General features: G+C 40.5%; 1 protein-coding gene across 2 annotated transcripts in view; it reads right to left on the bottom strand.

The window, feature by feature from the left end:
- Positions 1-21,278, bottom strand: part of NTRK2 (neurotrophic receptor tyrosine kinase 2) — a 210,240-nt gene that overhangs the window by 177,930 nt on the left and 11,032 nt on the right. For both annotated transcript variants that reach the window (XM_054809979.1, XM_054809980.1), the window contains exons 2-5: positions 14,279-14,353; positions 13,970-14,041; positions 6,846-6,914; positions 4,914-5,068 (exon numbers count right to left, since the gene is read on the bottom strand). In XM_054809979.1, the coding sequence (XP_054665954.1) occupies positions 4,914-5,068; positions 6,846-6,914; positions 13,970-14,041; positions 14,279-14,353 (371 nt within the window). The remainder of the gene's footprint in view (positions 1-4,913; positions 5,069-6,845; positions 6,915-13,969; positions 14,042-14,278; positions 14,354-21,278) is intronic.

Genomic DNA, 21,278 nt, shown 5'->3' with positions numbered 1-21,278 from the left:
GTAAACACCACCATTCCTCTACACAGAAGGCTCTACTAATACTGTGGTAGGTGCAACTTAAAAACCTTTGACATAGTAATTAAGTGTGAATTTAAAACTTAAAAGAATCTGACAATTTTCATCACACATAAATACATTTCAAATGCAGTAGAAAAAATAATTCTGCAAACATCGTAACAATTGCTTGACACTTTTAATATTGCAGCTGGAAAGGATCTTCTAGATACGAGTTTAAACCTCAAGAAAAGAAATCGCAATGCTGATGGCATCTAAATTGCAGCCAGTCTTTAATCAACACATTAATGACCACTTCCACCATATAAACAATAAGTACCACAGAACTTTGCTAATTTTCACATTAATTATCTACAAACCAAAGCCTTATAATCAAGAAACCACAGAGGCCTCTTCCAACTTCCCAGCAAGACATGTATTAACAGCACACAGTAGCGAGACGTCCTATTACTAAGACATTTACCACATACTGTACAGGCCACTTACTATAATATTATGAAGTAATTAATAACACCTGCACACAAAGAAGAGAGCATGTTTGCTGTGTTTCTAAATCAAAAAAAATTAACAAACCAGAGAGATGGGATGAAGCCATTTCATCAGCAGAGAAAATTAGAATATGTTTTATTAACAAAATTCAAAGGCTTGCATGATCAAAACTTTCTCTTGACATCAAAAGCAGCTAAAAAGGTCACACACTTCACAGGAAAAAAAGTTCATATATGTCAAAAGCTGAATTCTTCTTCTATTCCATTTCTACCTATTAGCCTCTCAGAAAGTTCTGGAAATGAAATAAACCAGTCTCATCAGTGGGGTCTTGTCCTTTTTAAAAAAGGAAGCCTACAGAGGGTGGAAGCAATGGCAGGTAGCCTGGGAAGAATACAGAGAAACTGTCCCAGCAGCCAGGGAGCAGGTTAGGAAAGCCAAAGCCCTGACAGAAATTAGTCTGGCCAGGGATGCCAAGGACAACAAGAAAAGCTTCTATAGGTATGTTAGTGATAAAAGGAGGATGAGGGAAAATGTGGGTCCCCTCTGGAATGGAACGGGTGACCTGGTTACCCAGGATGTGGAGAAGGCTGAGGTACTCAACGACTTCTTTGCCTCAGTCTTCACTGGCAAATGCTTGAGCCACACTGCCCAGGTCACAGAAGGCAGGGACTGGGAGGATGCAGAACTGCCCACTGTAGGAGAAGATCAGGTTTGAGAATATCTAAGGAACATGAAGGTGCAGAAGTCCATGGGACCTGACGAGATGCATCCACAGGTCCCGAGGGAACTGGCGGACGAAGTGGCCAGGCCGCTCGCCATCATATTTGAGAAGTCCTGGTGAAGTTCCCACTGACTGGAAAAGTGGAAACATAACCCCCATTTTTAAGAAGGGAAAAAAGGAAGACCTGAGGAACTACAGGCTGGTCAGTCTCACCTCCGTGCCTGGCAAGATTATGGAGCAGACCTTCCTGGAGACTATGCTCAGGCACATGGAAAATAAGGAGGTGACTGGTGACAGCCAATATGGCTTCACTAGGGGCAAATCATGCCTGACAAATTTGGTGGCCTTCTATGATGGGGTTACAGCATTGGTGGACAAGGGAAGAGTGACAGACGTCATCTACCTGGACTTGTGCAAGGCATTTGACACTGTCCTGCATGACATCCTTGTCTCTAAATTGGAGAGACATGGATTCAATGGATGGACCACTTGGTGGATAAGGAATTGGCTGGATAGTCGCACTCAAAGAGTTGTGGTCAACGGCTCAATGTCCAAGTGGAGAACGGTGATGAGTGGCGTTCCTCAGGGGTCGGTACTGGGACCGGCACTGTTCAACATCTTTGTCAGCAACATGGACAATGGGATCGAGTGCACCCTCAGCAAGTTTGCTGATGACACCAAGCTGTGTGGTGTGGTCGACACGCTGGAGGGAAGGGATGCCACAGGTGGGCCCGTGCGAACCACATGAAGTTCAACAAAGCCAAGTGCAAGGTCCTGCATGTGGGTTGGCGCAATCCCAAGCACAACTACAGGCTGGGTGAGGAATGGATTGAAAGCAGTCCTGAGGAGAAGGACTTGGGGGTACTGAATGATGAAAAGCTCAGCATGACCTGGCAATGCACGCTTGCAGCCCAGAAAGCCAACCGTGTCCTGGGCTGCATCAAAAGAAGCGTGACCAGCAGGTCAAGGGAGGTGATCCTGCACCTCTACTCCCCTATCATGAGACCCCACCTGGAGTACTGCATCCAGATCTGGGGCCCCAGTACAAGAAAGACATCGGAGCTGTTGTAGCAAGTCCAGAGGAGAGCCACAAAGCTGATCAGAGGGCTGGAGTACCTCTCCTATGAGGACAGGCTGAGACAGTGGGCATTGTTCAGACTGGAGAAGAGAAGGCTCCGGGGAGACCTTACAGCAACCTTCCCGTACCTGAAAGGGGCCTACAGGAAAGATGGTGAGGGACTGTTTATCAGGGAGTGTAGTGACAGGACAAGGAGTAATGGGTTTAAGCTGAAGGAGGGTCGATTTAGATTAGATGTCAGGAAGAAATTCTTCACAGTGAGGGTGGTGAGGCACTGGAACAGGTTGCCCAGAGAAGCTGTGGAGGCCCCATCCCTGGAAGTGTTCAAGGCCGGGTTGGATGAGGCTTTGGGCAACCTGGTCTAGTGGAGGGTGTCCCTGCCCATGGCAGGGGGGTTGGAGCTAGGTGATCTTTGAGGTCCCTTCCGACACAAACCATTCTATGAATCTATGATTCTATGAACTACAGAAAAATATCTGCAGAGATACTGAAAGCAAGAGCCACGCATTGGATCTTTCAGGTGTCTTCTGGAACACAGCCTGTGCTCACCAAGCATTCATTCAAATTCACCTGGGATTCTCTATTCTGTGCCTAGGAAAAGGCTATGTTGTCATCTTTATTAAAAACCCATGTCCTGAATTGGTTCATTTTGGAAAAGATAAATTAAAGGGAAAGACCCACTAATAGAAAAGAAAAAAGAAAAAAAAAAAAGGAAGAACACCAATTATGTAAAGTTTAGTCATATTTGGACTCTATAAACTAATGTAAATAATTTGCAGGCATGTGCTGACATCCACACACATCTTCAGCAAAATCCATGTTTCCCGTATGTAAATTCCACACACTGTAAATTCCAATCTGAATGTGGTATATACTCACCTTTCCTCCTCCTCTTCCTGCTCTAGTTGGAAGTACCACCTTCCCTTGTCATGGCAAGTACTTTAGTCAAGATATGCCCAGAGGACGCGTGCATGTGTACACACACATGCACCTATACAGCATCAAGAGGTCAGAGACAAGCTTGTTGTGACTGCAGATGGTCAAGAACTCACGAGAAAGAAATAATGTCTCATAAGTTGAGGTCCCTTCCAACCCAAACCATTCTATTCTATTCTAAGGTTTAATTCTGGCTATTTAGCAACAAAAGTTGTTGTAGGACAACCCTAGCTACCTCGGAGCTTCTAGATGTGCCAGCCAAGAATGTTACAAAAGACTATGCTGGAGTTCCTGGGGCTTGTATTAAGTCATCTCAGTCCAGGTCAGGAGACCTTGCTACATCCAGCAGATTAATCTACCTTCTAGTCCATCCAGCTGGAGCAGACGGTTGTGTCCATTTAGCTCAGCTCAGTATCACCTCCCACTTCAGGTAAATCAGGTCCTGCAGCACGCAAGACCAGCTATGCAGCTCATAAGACCTCCTAAACAGGTTGCTTTTTTTTTTTTGATCACACCAGACACTGGCATCATTTTTGTTATTAATACACCACCACACCTGGCCCCAGTAGAAAGCTGGACACAAGACCAACAGCATGATACATGGCCACAAAACGTATTACTGCCATTAAACGCCCACATGTTGGGTCTGCAGTAACTCCCCTCCATGGCTGTTCCTTGCTGGTAGCTGCTATGAGAGGGTGGCACAGCGTCCGTATAGGCAGTGGAGAAAAGGACACTCAATGGGCAAAGGTGGAAGGAGAAAAGGTATCATTTTTGTGTTCCTCCTGCTATTCACCTTCACTTACAGCTTTCCCAATCCAAATCAGGCTTCCAAGACAACACCCTTGCTCCCCTTCCTTCTTGCCTGCATGCTGCTGGGCACCCCAGCTCCCCACTCTGCAAAGGAAATTCCAGACTTCAGCAGGTCTCATGTCACATCAGAACCACCCAGCCTCTGCCCCTCGTACACAGAGGAGGAGAAATCTCTTCAACTAGTGGGTGAAACCTTTGACGAGCTGTCCCAGAACTATATACGTGCAGCAAAGTTGTACACAAAAAAAAGCCTTATTGTTACATCATTTTTCCACTATCTCCAGATCCATATAAGCTAACTGAAAACAATATGCTGCAAAATGCTACAGACCTAAGCTCGTTATGACTGTTTTGCATAGCCTTTACAAGTGAACTCAGTAGAGGTTTATCTATGTGAAGAAAAGGCTATTGCTAATTTGTCTCTATTAGCAGGCAGCTCTTCTGAATTTTCCTTCTATGGTCCTAGCACTAGAGTTTGTATTTTTGAAGGAAAATAAAGACTTCATTAACCACAAATGCCTGAAAAAAAATCAAGGAAGTAAAATTTTGTGTCTATTGAGCTTGGAAGCACTACTATTTAGTTTAACAAAGGCACAGGCATTTTATATAATTTTTGTGTGTTATGTATAATCAGTGTTCTGTTTTCCTCCGCTTGAATAATGGTACATTCTTAAAGGATCAAGGAAAGCTCCCCGAATTTTTCCATGTGGGGAGAAAGACCACTGAGTGGTTAATATCTCCACTGAAACCTTTTCCTTTAGCAGCGTTGCTGTCATTCTGATAGGTATTTTGTAAAAAAGCATGTTTGTTTTTCCTGTCTCACAATAATTTAGCAGTAATTTTATATTAAACAAGTATTACCGCAGTTTGGGATCTTCATATCCAGCAAGGCTGTCCTCTTGTTGTTGTCATCTATGCAATATAAATCCTGAGTTTCTGTGTAAAACTTGGTCTCTTGAAATTTCTTGATCCACATAATTTCACAGGAACACTTAAATGGATTGTCCCCCAATATCCTATAGCAAAAAAACCCAACTCTTTTAGAATGCAGAATGGGGTATAGCAAGCTCTAACAAACTCTAATCATAAAAAAGAATTTTACCTAACCTTCAAAATTCATCTGCTACAACACTCTAGAAAATCTTACAGTAAAATCCCAGGTAATGTCATGAAGAAACAGTAACTGAAAAAACAGCCCCGAAACAGAAATGTATCATCTAGGTATATGGTATGGTGAAGGGAATTTAAACCACAGGTTATTAAACTTACCAATTCTGAGTTTAAAATTTAATAAAACTACACAACAAAGTAATGCAATAACACCCAAGTAAAATATGAACATAGAAACAATATCTACATAAGAAGTGACCCAGTGTTATTTTTTTCTCCTACAGGCAGAGATGAGATACAATAAAGCATGTGCAAGTGACTGTTTAAGGCATCTCATTACAAGGAGAACAATTGTTCTTAACAAAATTTCACAGGTATTTTTGATGTACAGAAATGAAACTCAAGTTGCTCACAGAATCTACGCTCATAAATGCCTCCTGAGAACATGAAGTGTGCAAGTCACAAAAAACTCAGCTTATCAGAGCTGTAACCTGTTCCCCTAAAATCCATCTGCAGTTCTTCGAGGATTAATTGCTGCAGGGAACGTTCTCTAACCAACTGCTTAGAAAAATTAGGAGCTTCAGACCGTGCTCTGCTCTGAGTCCTGTATTTTTTTGAGGTCATGACAACTACAAAACATAGAACCTACAGCCAAGTACACACTAACAATGGCTTTTTGGCAGGAACTAGATGCAACATATGAAGAAAGAGGGACTTCAGAACCAACAGACCTATGCAGGGCAAACAGCAATGAGAGTGCTCTGCAACTAGCTAGTCTCTCCATCAGAGTGCTCAGCAAACATCAAGTTATGAAAGAAAATTGCAGTGAGCAATGTTCCCTGGACTGTAAAGGAAGTGATTATACCAACTTAATTATCAACAAAACACACCTAAGGGGCATAACCTCTTTTTCTGGCACTGGGATTTGCTAATTTCTTTTCTCACATGCTGAAGTTCACCAGAGGAGGTTGAGGATTGCAAGGCTGGTGTTGTAATTCCTGGACTGGCATTTTGGACAACTTGACTCTGCTCTGAGCTCTGTGAGAGCAATTTCCCTCTCCTCTGCAGCCCCAGCCCTCCCAAAGCTCCTGCAGGTTCTCTGCAGTCCCACAAACTAGCAAAGAATGCACAAGATGACCAAAATTTTGGAATGTATACCAATACAGAAATTCTGCTTGATGGAACAGAGGATAAAAATGTAATATTAAAACAATCAACAAAGACGTGTTTACCAGTGCTTCGTTACCAAATGATTATATAAAGCATAATGCAACTCAAAGAATTTGAGAAAATAAAAATAGTCTTCAATAGCCAACCATAAGCATAGCAGCTGTGGGGCCAATAAAGAATATGAGAGAGGCGCTTCATTTGAAGATCTGTAGAATGTTCTATTTTCACTAGCTCCAATATTTAATACAAACATCAGTAGTTTTGTGTGTAGTCTCACAATAAAATATTTTAAAGCTGAAGGGAAGAGGCTATTTTGACCTCTACATTGTTTTAAAAGATACACTTGACCTGGAATGAAAATCTCTTCTGTATTTAAGTGTCCAGCATTGCTGCTTTCTTTGGATCAGAATTTCATTCTTAATCATTGATGGACCTCTACCTTCAACAGAACAAACTTCAAATTCTTGTTCTTCCATTCCAGCCAAAAATAAACTTTAAGAAATGACAACTTACAGATCAGACAAACCCAGATGGCTAAAAGGCTTCTTGGACAAACTTGAGAGCTTGTTTCTGGATAAATTGCTATGGGAAAAGAGAAAGATTGCATTAATTAGAATTGCTTCTTCTTACACTGAAAATACAGTTTGTGCCTCTTAAAAAGAAAAAGAACTCAAACCAGCTCTAAAAAGCCCTTATTCCTTTGCCTTCAGTTGCAAGGAAATGGTGCTCAGTCTTGTTTTATAGTTTGATGGATTTCAAGGGTTTGAACCCAGTCTGCATCTAAAGTCAAATATATTCAAAATGAAACTCAGCAGGGATCAATATTTTCACTTTTAGCACTTCTATTCATTGCAGAAAAGCACTAGATTTAATTGTGTTTCAAAAGTATTTTGTAAAGTCCAGGTGTTAATTACATGCTCAATTTATTCATAAGAGAAATGGGTGTATCCCTTTCTTTGATGCTGCACCAAATTCTGTACTCACATAAGCCCTCCTCACATGCTAGCACACATCCACATCGCAGTCTTTTAGTTATTCTTTTCAAATTGCACATACAATATGCACCCACGTGGAAGATCAAAAGGAAAACTGTAAAATGCTTATATTGGGCTTTTTTATGTCAATTAAGCATTTATGGTTTCCAGTGGTAATTAAGTGAAAGGTCCTCTCCCATTATGCAGAGCAAAGAAATGTTCATCTGAATCAGAAATACTCCTCCCATTCCAGGCTTACAAAATTGCTTTCTCCACCCCAAAGCAAAATAACGCTGTTTTTCTAAAGTCTTATCAGTCCCCCAATTAAAGACAGTGAGAGCAGTAAACAGTATAACTGCCAACAGTACAGTGCAAATCAGTGTTATGAGCCAAAATACCACGAGTTTTATGTGGTATTATAAAGGCTCCATAGGGGCTCCATAGTTAAAGTTGCATTGCATTTAAAACCAGGGATTAAACCTCTTGCCCCCCCGCCCCCCGCCCCCCCAACTAAGGAACACAGTGTTTACTTCCCAGACTTTCAGTCCTTGATCTCCGAGTACAAGATAATTTTCACAGACATTAGTTGGATCTTCTACAAACATTTAGAACAGAATCTTTAAGAGATTTTATTTACTATATTTTATATTTCCTCTTTGATTCCTTCTGACAAACAGCCTGAAATTTACAAATTGACTAGTCCTAATGTGCGATAACAAAACAGATAAGCTACAATTTCATTAGTCATGTGAACTGGACTGCCGTATGGCAGATGCTGGTGGAAACATCTCATGGGCCCTGACCAGATATACCAAAATTAAAGTATAATTTGCACATAGGACAGAGGTTGCGTTTAAGTAAAAACTGCCACTATGATTTTTTCCCTAATATGGATAAGCCATACGTTGAGAGGTTGAAAGAAATAAGTTGAATCCTCATACAGACTCGGGCTTTTGTCTCCAGCGCTGAGGCAATGTGAAGCGCATCAAACCCCATGCTTCCATGGGCAACTCTTCACTCGCCATGCAGGAGAACTCCTCCAGCTCTGACAATGCCGAGCAGCACATGCGGATGCCCCTGCAGTATTACCAAACGAGGCATGCACCTGCTTCTCTTACCCACGCAGGAACTAAATCCTACTTTTCCCAAAAGCCAATCAGATATACAATGGGCTTTACCTGCAGACAGTTGCCCATGCCACTCACTATTCCAGGTCATGTGATGACCAGTTTTGACTCCTGGTTTCCACACAGCAGAGGATCCTGCTCTTCCATATCAGAAGGACTCCCTAACCATCAGCAGATGGGTTCCTCAAGGAAATCTCTGTTCAGCTGAAGCCATTTCATTTCGTGTGATCTTCCCTGGCACCTGAGAGCCAGGATCAAGCTCTGATTCCAGATCATGACAAATTAAAGGGGATTTGAAACCCTCAACCACCAACACCTTCTAAATACTAATGTATCACAACACAAATCCGAAAATGGGCCACAAACATCTTATGTAACTGCCCCAGCCATCCTCTGAGATAGTATTTCTCTTTTTTTAAGAAAATTATACCTTAAAAATAAAATTTTCAAGAACATCTTAAAAACATAAAGACTGAGTCTGGGAGAGGGTTTGCTGTTAGTAACCCAGCATGGCCCTAACAGCCCACCTACTTCACGGGCAGGACTGAAGTCCCATCTTTCCTAAAGATTTCCTCCCGGATGCTTACATGTTTCCTTGCTCAACTTACTCATGGTCATCTAACTCATCCCATCTCTTCATGAGGTGGTGAGCTGCCTGCTTCAGAGCTATGAACTCTGTCAGACAGCAGACTGTAAGAATTAGGTGCTGCCATAGCTGTATCTTCTTGTTATTTAGCCTCAGGCCAGTCACTGCTTTCGGAGGATTACTGCAAACTTAGGCAGAAGAATAGCCCTTACTTGTTTAGATTCATGAGCCAGACTTATTGCCCAAATGTCACCAGGTATGTTACTTTCTGAACACTTTGTGCAGGTATCAATGGCTCCATGTGAGCCTGTGAAAAAATGGAACTGATAATTTAAGTAAAACTATCAAAAGAATAAAGAGTCGTTGTTTTAACAACTCCAGTTTTGAAATATCAAAAGTACCTTGATAGCTTTAATTGTCTTTTCAGATTTTTACCAGTTGTGTTTGATAAGCACCAGGAAAAGGAAGAAAGAACAGTAATAAAAATTCCTGTGTCTATATTCTTGATCATGGGTTGAAACACTTAGTGCTTCCAAGACTGTAGCCTTTTCTCCCATGTAGTTTACCACTTTAAGGTTTTTCAAGTTCACAAGTAATTCAACAGAAATTTTTCAGACACACAGTTACAGATTTATCACCTTAGATGATACTTTGACAGTAAATTTAATGTTATATATATATTTGATAAACTGAGCACTTTATATTGATTATAGAGTTGCCTGATGCAGTCTCTTTAATTCATGTTAAGTGAAAAAATCACCACCAGGCTTATTATGGAGTAGTTAAGGACCGCACTTCCACTTCCATGGAAAGAGAATATAAATTAGTTCCCCAATTCAACTACACACAAAAAGATCATGGTGAGCAGCCCAAAGAAGATCCATCTGGGGTTCTAAAGCCTTTTTTACTGAAAAAAAAAAAAAAAGAACCCTCAAACTCTGGTGTACAGAGCCTGGCTCCAAAGCTATACCTAAGGAGAAGACTCTCATTCAGTCAAAAGCATGCCTATACTTTAAATACAAATATCAAGCTCACTTTAAACTTGCTATCCCTGATTCAGCTAAAAGCAAACCTGTGGCAGTATGTGAGGAGTGCAAAAGCAGCCTGAGAAGCTGCATAAATATTCACACAGCTAGCAACACAGGCACAGCTCTACTGCCTATAGCGCTCCTGGCAAGGGGAGGCAAGAAGGAAGAGGAGGGAACAGATCTAAGGAGAACTGGAGGGGGAAAAGGTGAAGAAATAGCCATTTTCCTACACTCAGTCTCCCTCCACAGGCAACTGCCTGCTCTGCCTACGGCTGGAGCCAGCCCTGTGTGCAAGCAAGGGAAAATCTGCAGCAAGGTCTCAAATGGTTTTATTTGGCTGCCTTATCTAAACCCGAACAGTGTAGAGATACAAACACATTTTAATACCTAGAGCTGTATATATACTACGGTGAGAAATCTATGATTCAGCGATGCAATTATACACAGCCTGGCATGTAACAATAGTTATTTTTTAACATTTTTGGAAATATGCACTTGCTGTGAAATGTATTTTTACGTTGAAAGGTATCGACAGTACACCATGCACCTGTATTACACAGGTCCATGAAAATTACTGTTAGCAGCAGACGAGCTTATAAATTACAACACTACTAAACTAGGACTGTTTAATAGCTTGTTAAACGTGACTTGTTAAATTTGAGTCTAAGGTCAATGAGAATACCAAAATTAGATGAGCAAGGCTATTAATTACTTTTAAGTAATACCTATTAGAGCATTTATTTTCCTGTTGTTTATGTTATTACTCAAATCTTCTCATCATACATAACTCTAGAAAGATACCTGGGCTACAGAAGTTTGGCCAAGAAAATAAGGCAATGACAGTAAAGGGCTTAAGGAAATGCATGTTAATAAGTTCCTTATAATCTGATATTCTTATGTGATTCATAAAATAAATACTACTTTCATATAATAAAGCTCTTTACATCAAAAGATTTTTCATAGAAGAAAAAGAAAATTGTAATAGTATCACTAGCAAAATTAAAGCTTATACAGTTACATCAGTCTTCAGGAAAGTGTTTGGAGTTTTTGTGTTCATTATGGGATAGTAACAAACTGTTGTTTCAAAATAAAATGCAAGACTTCTCAAAGACCTGTACTTGAAGGTTACTCTTGCAAAGTGAAAGCATTTCAGCTCTTAGTAGTTTTCACTGTCCCAACCACAACAGGGCCTGCGCTTCATTCCCAGTGCAGTCAATAGGAGTTTTATTGCTGATGACAACAAGCAGTGATTTACTGGGGCTTTCAGAAACATTTTAGTGTGCATCAAGACTTCCCAGAGAAAACAAACAAATGCATTTTTTGCAGGGATAATAGATCAGCCTCGGCAAAAAAATGTCTCCCTACTTACTGCTTTTTCACATGCATATAGAGCAGGTGGTGCCACTTAATATTTTCCATCTTATCTGGGCTTACCCTGTGTCTGCTAACATTACTAAATCCCCACCAAAAGAAAACACAGTACGAGACGGGATAAGCTCCTGGTTCATAACATAAGTATTCTGGATCAGGATTCCATGAACATCAACTGAACAGATGTCAGTCAGTCAAATTTGATCCTAACAAACAGCTTCACGATCAAGTAAAGCCTGCTTACCAACAGATACGTATTCCACGTTTGACAGTGTGCTCCAGCTGCAGCTCTTCCTGTGGTTGATGTATTTTAAAGACATCTTGTTCACGTGGATTCTGCAGTGCCTAGCAGGTCATATATGCACAATGATACTTTTCCCTTAAGTGGGAACTCTAATAGGGTCTCCCTGTTCTGTCCAATGGTCAGTTTTCAGAAAACCTGTTTACCTGTGTAAGTTTTGGTTAGAAGCAACCACTGGGGACAGAGATACTTTGTGAGTGCATGAACCCCATTTCCCTAAGGAAACAGGCAAAAAAGCCTATCAAGAGGATCCCACCAATTGTCTCCGTTACCTTTTGCAGTGTCTATTTGCCCATACAGCTGGGAAGGTCTTCCAAACATCTATTTACCTTACCTCAAATTAAATGCATTATTTCTCACTCTGTACTCATGGTCATGGAGAGAACTGATTGCTCTCCTCATAATTGCTCTTCTTTTAAAGATAAGAAGATGAATGTTCCTTTTCAGTCTTGTCTTTATTGGACTGAATATTCTTAGCCTCTGAGTCTCCATAAATTATTTGCCTTACAAGCTCCTTATAGCTCTGTTGCTCTTCTGTGTAATATCTTTCAAGATGGGTAGATTCAGTGTCCTAATCCATATACAGTATTCCAATAGATGCATTCCCAGCAGCTAAAGTAACAGGGAAAAGATGCAAAAACCTAACACAAAATTCCTTTTAATCCCAGACTGAATTCGCTTTGTTCTGCTGCATTACGCAGAGATTCTGTCCCAGCACAGCCACTGAATCTTTCTCTGCAAATGTGCCTCTCAGACAGTAAGTTCTTACTGCAAATTTCCACAGCCAGTGCATATACACTTGGCTTTACAGAGTTTCATCTTTTACAACCATAATTCACTGAGCAATTGTTACACAGGTAAACACACAAATTCACTCTAGAAGATACTTCTTTTATATTGCCAACTGATTATAGTAAAAGCTCTTTACTTTATTAATGACTATATGAAGTAATATGTAAGCCTCATAGGCCAATAAGATCTGGTTCACGCTCCTCCAGCAACTGTTCCACATTAAGGACAGCCGTTACTGTTTAAGCAGATACAGACATTTGTGTCCACTTCGTTAAATGAATTAATTGCCATTCTTTGGAAAACACAGGTGCAGAAAGTGATTCCATTTCATTAACAGAGCAATCAGCCCTGCGCTCCGTTCAACAGTTCTTCCATGTTACAAGGCTTGGCCTTAGGTCTTTCTGATCTCATTAGGATTTTAACAAAAGCAAAGGATTAAGTGCTAAATATACCTAATGAAGATGGCTGGACTGAAATACACACTTGAATGCTTGGCCAGAACAGGGTACCTGTGAGGAACTGAGCCCCTCACATGACCTCAGTGTTTTGTAGGACTAGACCCACAGTTTTCCATGTAAGCGGCAAGGCGAGCTACTCCATGTCTGTCCCACCAAAAGGCACTACAGTCCTTCAGGGACTTATACTAAAAAGAAATAAAGTCTTTCATTTTAGCTGATCATTTTTCTCTGTACTTTTATAAAGAACTTTGATCAGTTCAGCCTTTGCTAAATCTTAAGCATAAGTAGCCTATAAAACCACAGTCAAAAAGCTGCACAGGCACCAACTCTGCTTCCTGAAGTTCATGAACCACAAATTGCATTTGGGTGTGAAAGTAACTTCATTCTTACCTTCTACTTTGGGTGCATTAGTTCAGATCTTGAGTGAGCTTCCAAAGTGAACCTTCTGATCATTTCCACTTACAGGACTTAAGTTCACAGTCATGCCACAGCCTCTGGGCACGCACACTGGTCAAATCACATTAGATGTGCTCCATGCATGCACCTACTGCATTGCAGCTGCTCAAACGTGTTCAGCCCGTTGGATCAGACTAGAACTAGTCAAACCCATGTCACTGAGCGTGATGCGTAGTGTGGACTTCATACCCTCAGCACCAACTTGGCTGACAGAAGCACTCTTTGTGCTACAACACTTACCACAAAAGGCACAGCCAGAGTCCATTGTCAGAGACAGGGTAATGAACTGGATGGTCTTTTTACCATCCCATGTTATGTTCTTATGATCTGCCAGTTCCTTACCATACAGGTCCTATGTTCTGCCACTTCCTTACCATACAGATCTTATTTAGGGTCAATTAATGACAGAAGACCATTATAAGTCTGTCTTGTTAAAACATTTTATATGAAGGGAATGGCAAAAGAGAGAAATAAATTAACAATTAAATAAATTAACATGAGTTGGGCAGATTTGTCTGAGAAAGCAGATGCTATCCTTACTCACATGTACTGTAGGTTGACATTTTTCTCAAATGCCTGATGGGACACAAATCTTAAGCCTGAATCCACCACAGTCCTGTGAAAATACATAAAACTGTTAGAATATTTCATTTAAAATATAATCAAAACCATAACAATAATAATGGTTAAAATAAGAGTATGGATGAAATCTCAACAAGGCTGAACCGCAAGATCTATGACTGTCCTCTAGAACACATAAAGTTAGGCCTGCACTCTGACAAGGTCTCGACATGCTTCTGTAAAAGAAATAAAGAAAAAATAGCTTTATAAAATATGCATCCCACATACTTACAGATTTCTAAGTCCAACATAAAATCCAACTTCATTGTCATTGATACTTTCTAATTTTCGCTGGTTTGCGATGTAACTGTTGAAAAAGCAAGACAGTAGAAAGTATGAAAGTGGATCCTTCCATGGCTTTGACTGTTCAGAAATCAAGCACCGATGTCTGAAACTCAGCAGTGACTGCTGACCTATTGCAATTAACAGTAAGATCTAGTTAGAGCATCTGCAGAGCGAAAGTGCTCCTTAAGATCTTCCCCATCATTTAAATGTTACTTTGTGGGACAGGGCTGGAGGAGAAACAGTTGAGTTTTACACAGGGGAAATGAAGCCTTGTTCATCAAGGAAGCAAGTCAACCTGAAAGCACAGCAAATAACACTGCATTACAGCGTCACAGTTTTCCAAGACACACTTCCCTCCCTCAGGGATTTCACAACAGCAAAAGGGTCAACTTTAATGGTGGCAGTGGAGTTACCCCCACTTAAATTGAGAGGGGATGGGACTGCCCTAGTCTTCTCTCATGTTGTTAACTTAATCACTTGTTCAACTGATTTTCTTCCTGCTACAAAGTAATTTTACTTCTATTTACAAGGTATGGCAATAAGAAAACTGAGGAAAGGAGGCTGTACTCCATCACGTTACATGCACAAGTGGAAATGAAGAGAAACTGCCATAATAGACCAAAGCACAGAGTCTACTCAAACCCCATGAATATCCGCCTAAACCCCAAAAGGATGTGGGTATGCAAGCCGGTCCTTTTTATTATCATCATGTGAGATCTACGAATAACCAGTGACATCCCACAGACTAGAAATTAAATGTTTCACAGATAATGCATGGGATGATACACAATCTTCTATCTCTTCTGCAGCAAGAAAAAAAGTTTTACAGTGCAATTCATGCAGTCTAGGAAGAAGAAATCAGTGGAAACTGCAATTTAACTGACATTATGGGCAGAAAAGATGTATGTATGATCTAAGAGATGCCTTGCTAAAGAGTCCATACATTTCAAAAGATAACCCCAGTCCCAGAAAAACCTAAACAGAGATTGACATGCATTTTCATGAGCATCCAGCGCTAAACAAAGCTGCAGGGTTTATTAAAACGGAGTCTTTCTCTGCTAGAATAAAACTTGTTTTCACTTTAAGCATTTTTTTTTAATTTAATTAAAGGAATTCTCGTGAATTGGAAAGAAAGTGTATTGCTTTCCCAAAGCAATCCACCTACCTCAACTAGTGCGTTAAAGAAATTCACTGTGTGCCCACATCCCAACAGAAGCTCGAGGATCCCAAAAGTTGGGTTGGGCTCCACTCCAAAGCTGCAAAGCTGACTTGGGCTATGCTCTTGCCAACTACCAGGAAAAGCAAAAAGTTTCCCCTAATGGGACTCATTGTCCCCTGGGAAAAAGAAGGGCAGTAAAAAGACAATGAATGATGCTAGACAAAACACATTACTACAGCATCATATGACACTGACTGCTCTGCAGGACTTCTTAGGATAAGATGAAGACGGTGTGCCCACTACAGGATAATAGAGTCCTTCGAATTTTGTGTTTCCTTCCTTGGATTTTTTTAGGCAATCTGATTTACTCTCTTGGGGTTTATTAATCTATTTTTTTTGTTGGTTGGCTGGTGTATTTATATATTTGGCCAAGTAAACACAAGGAAGCAGTTTATAAAACACTATCAGTTCTTCCACCTGAGAGTCTTAGAAGTGAATGATCATACTTCTGCTGAACCTGCCCTGAAAAAGAACTCATGATCTAATTGTGTTACCTCCTCTGTCACTTGGACCTCGTCATGCTAAAATAAAGTTATGCAAGAGATATAAAAGATGACTTCCTCATCCTGCCCTCAGTGTTCAACCAACGAGAATCCTGTCAAGACCAGATACAGACAGGGAAAACACAGAAGAGCAGGAGTCAAGGAAAAGGGACAGAGAAACACAGAAGGAAAAGAGACTCAGAAGAGTAAAACAAAAGCAACTGAGCGACCAGTTGTACTAGCTGAAGATTAAGCCATCAAAAAAAGCCCCTGACAAACTGCCAGAACACAGATCCATCACTTAAACGTACTTATCACCCATCCAAATCTGACGTTGCAATTTTAATCACAAAAACATTTAGCAGAACCTCCCACTATGAGAAGCTTCAGAACTTGACATAACTTAATGTTGCACAAAAATATTTTAGTGTATTACATCCTGTGGTAAGCCTTACCCAGCGTAAAACAGCTGAGCTCTACTGAAGTTAATAAAGCTACCACAATTTACATCAGACGAAGATCTGAGTATGAGCACACAATCTATATAAAAAGATCAGTGTTGATCCGTTAGGGAATCAACCAAAAGGATGATATTAGGGAAGATGAATCAGCATGGAGTTCTGATCTTTTCTTTCCTTCTTATTGCATCCCTTAAAAGAAAAGCGGGGTGGGGGCCATACTTTACTAATCTTTTTATGGTGAATGATTTATGATTCCAGTTCCTAACTGAAAGAACCAAAAGAAACCACTGATTTTCCATAACCATACTTCAAGTAGGGACCCAGAAGATATTCTGGCTAAGTGCAACTAACTCAAATCAATAACTGCTCTGCAATGCATTTGTAAAAACACTCTCAGTGCAGAACAGGACAGTAAAGCAAATTTCACACAGTTGGAAATGCCTGAAGAAAGAGTGGACAGATGTAATTTACCATAAGCGGGTCACGTCCTCTTATGCTTCCTTACTTGCTTAACAAGTCTGTTTTAAGTTAAGCCTTTGCAGCTATTTTATAGCAGTGAGAAAGGAAGGAGTACGATGACTGTAGCTGTACACTGTGAGGGGAAGTTGTTCTGCTTAATTTAGAGGGAGGTTTGAAATAAAACCTCTCCCTAACTGAAGTCTATTTTTACCTTCTTCACTACTACTCTACCTTGATGTTACTTATCATCAAACATTAATACTCTAAAAGCTCTGACTTGCAGTGGGCAATGCTCAGAAACGTAATTTGCCTGTCTGCCCTTAAGAATATCCACCCTGTTCTTTAACTTAACGTTTCTACTGCAGCACAGAAGAAAAACATCCAGGCTCAGGGCGGGCTGAAGTCACGTGAAGAGCTTGGAAGCACACCACAGCAAGGCCTAGCACCGCCAAAACACGGCTGGATAGTACCCAGTCGGATCACACTCACCAGCTCACAAAATACCGACTGCTGCCTCTAAACCAAACCCCCAGCTGTCTACCATACTATTTGCTTGATTATATTATAGCATTCTGCCTCTCTTACAATGAGTCATCAGTAAACAGTATTTGTTTTCAGACCTTTAATTTCATCTCCCCTTTGTAAACTACTGATTAATTCTAATAAAGGCATTCAGAATCACACACCTACTGACTGCACTTTGCAACCTACAGTAACACGTTCATCTCAGCACACTTCAGCAGTTATTGAATAATGTCACACGCTCATACTTCACTTCTGCAACGTGCTGGAATCGATATTTTAAAAACCTATTGTAGAAGAGTTAACTCCTCCAAATAAGTTCTCCTTTAAGAGGGTGGTCTTCATTTCTGCTCATTACACATGTGAAAGCCTACGGATACAGCGTGTATAACATCAGTGAAGCAACCTCTGAGCTGCAAGAGCATAAAGAGAAAGCAGATTCTGTCCTTTAAGCAGTCTACATTATTTTGTGCCTCAATAGCTCAAAAAAAGATTTCACTCTAACGTTCAAATCTTTTCCTTAACCTGAAAAAAAACTGGTCAGCAGAAGTACGCCTTCCTAACTTATTTGATTTACTCTATTTCCTCTGGATCCTCAATAGCTCAAAAAAAGATTTCACTCTAACGTTCAAATCTTTTCCTTAACCTGAAAAAAAACTGGTCAGCAGAAGTACGCCTTCCTAACTTATTTGATTTACTCTATTTCCTCTGGATTAGCGTACATTAAGGTATACTGCTCCATTTAGAGCTATAAGGATATGCTGGAAAACCAGTGCGTACTAGTCTTAACAACGTAGATGCAAACAAATAACACTGTAATTCAGCTCCAGAAGTATTTCTGTTGCCAGAAAACTCCCTTTATGGGAAACATATTTTCTTAACACTCCAAAAAATAAATCAATTATATGTCTAGCTCTGGTTCATACAGCTGGGAAAAAAAGTTTTTAAAATTAATAAACATTCCCTGGTGAAATGTTTCTGAACTTTGGGAAAACTTTATACTCTGAATTAGTTTTTCACTAAGTCTTTAGGGAAAAAGGCAGCACACTCCAGACATTGAACTGTCAGTAGATGAATTACCATTTAATGACAGGTCATATATGTCCCTAGTCTACACTACTGTGACAGCTATATGGTAGCATCAACAATTAAACACTGCAAAGTTCCCTAGTGCTGTATTTTCTTACAAACTCACATGTCAGACCAAGTTCATCAAAAGGTATCCTAAAACTCAGGGACATTTTCAGCACACCTGGGCTGATTTATGGTTATGTATCAAAATCATGCAAAATTTGTAAGCTTGACACTATACCTGATGAAACTTGGCAGATTCAAATGCGTTTCATTTGCAGCCTCTCTGAAACCAAATTTAAAATAATGCTCGAGGGGTGCGAACTCACATAGTTTGAAAATGAAGCACACAGCTACACAATGCTGCATATCAGGAATGCCAGGTTTCAAACAGATGCAGGGACCAATGATATAACCTCTGCTCAACCAAGAAATCTTTCTATATATAGGGCCAAGCTGCCCCTAGGAAGGAAACTCTAACAGCAAACTATGAGCATGATATAGACACCTACAAGTGACAAGTTCTCTACAGTTATACAGGCTCACTCCAATTATTTTATTCTATTTTGCTGTCTCCATCTGGTACCATCAGTGCCAGATTTCATGAGCCCAACCTCAAGAAACAGAACTTCCACTGCTAAAAGAGCATGCCATAACTCAGGAAAGAGGCAGTGTGTTGAGTCAGTCCACTGTGGACTTACCTAGCATTCAGAAATTTTACAAACAGGTACTCGACTCCCTGGCTGTCTTGGTGTCTCCTGACAAATTCCGAGCAAGTCCTGTGGTGGCATTTTTTTTTAAACAGTAAATAACTCCGTATTTCTCGAAGAGTGCAAAACAGATTGCCACTATCACAGGCTCCTTAAGTCATCCTTTAGGGGGTTTTTCCCTCCAGTCTAGAGTATTTAACCATGAGTCACAGAAGACTACAGGAGGTAGCTCTCCACGTGCCAGTTCAGCAGCTCTGGAACTGCCATAACTAACTCTGGGATTGTTTTCTACAGCCACAGGCACACCCATTTTTGAGCAAATCTTTCACTCCACATATCCCACATTCAGATAATGCGCTGTTCGGGGCGATCTGGAACTCAGCAGCTCAGGGCCAAGGTCACAGATCACAGTTACCTTCAAGAATTCCCTGTTCTTGATGTGTGGCTGTGTCAACTGACAGAAGATGGCGGCACTCAGACATACTGCTCCACACCAACACGCCAACTATGATTATCCAACTAGTAGTAACCAATTAGTAGTATGCAGTTGCCATTGGGAAATGCTTCTCCAAAGCCATTATCCTGAACAATTAGTGCCAACCCACCAGCTTAAAGCATGAGATAGTGGGAATTTAGTGGAGATCCCAATCTTGTTTTGGCACTGCAGAAGCAGATCCATACTCTTGCTTATGACTACAACTCCCTGGGAAATGGAAAGTCCACGGTTTACCAGCCAACCTTAGTTCCCTCTTTACAGTATGCAAACATGAAGGCAAAAGTAAAAATACTATGTCTGCAATGCAGAGTTTAAGGAAACAGTTACTATATTTAGAGACAGAGAAAACGAAATGTAATGCACCCTCGGGCTTACTTACAGTTTCTGGTTTGGCTTCAAGGTGTTTGTTCTGTTCTCTTCAAACAGCAGACTACCAAATCAAGCAAACTCTCAAGACATTTCATGCAGCTTTCCAGATTTAAAAGTCACGCCCTTGATGAGCTCCACCTTCAGAATTACTTTCCACAAAATGCATACAAAGCTAATTTAACTATTTTCTCCATTTGGAGACCTGTGCTCCCCCTTGAGCTCCATGAACTTCATACATTTGATACTTCACCAAGACATCAATTTTTGACATTTCTCCAGAGGACAATTGACAGCTACAGTCTAGCTTTTCGTTAGCAAAGATGTTTTGGACATCTTGATATTCCTTGATACAGTCAGAAAGAAGTATCAGCTGACCAGACAATAACCTATTTATTCAAAAATATATGTCTTAATCACTGACCTTACACTTATCTACAAAACACGTTTCATCCACCATGTATGAAATCATCTCTGCAGACCGTTAGGAAGAGGCTTAAATTCCTGTACAGTCCCTTTATAATATATACACTAAAATTCACAAATTAAATAACATACAAAAGGAGAGTAGTAAATGTGGCTTTTCAATAGTTCTCAACAGAAAGCAGACATAAGACTAATCTTTTTTTATTATTATTTGACTTGCAAAGAAGAAAGAGCATCTCAAAGGAATGAATAAATGCAAACACGTATATGTGACATTTCTTTCATCCACAGAACCACTTAGCGCAGTGATTCTTCAAAGACGAGTAACACAACCACTCTCTTTTTCAGCGCTTGCACACACCACCACTGTAGCTGTCACTGGCCCCGATGCAAATCAGAACGGCACAACTTCAGTTCCACAGCAGCACAGTAAGATTGCTCCTAACCATTCTTTATATGCATCTTGTTAGGACCTTCAGTGAATCAAAACATGAAAGCATCTTGGCTGATGTCAAAACCTTTGAATTCTCTTGTTCCAGCGCCCATGCTCAGGCAGTGACTTTGTGGAAGGGATGTCTTAATTGAGTTGCACATCCTTCTGAGTTAGATAAGAACCTGTTGACAGAAATCAGTATGCTTCTTTTTCCTATCTCCAGCTTTTGACATGTTCCGTATTCCCTGACTCTTTGATTCAACGTAAGAAATTCCCTCTCAAATTCCCTCTGAGATCAGTCT

This window comes from Grus americana, chromosome Z (genome assembly GCF_028858705.1).
Source record: "Grus americana isolate bGruAme1 chromosome Z, bGruAme1.mat, whole genome shotgun sequence".
NCBI lineage: Eukaryota > Metazoa > Chordata > Aves > Gruiformes > Gruidae > Grus > Grus americana.
This window is presented reverse-complemented; position numbering and strand designations above follow the sequence as displayed.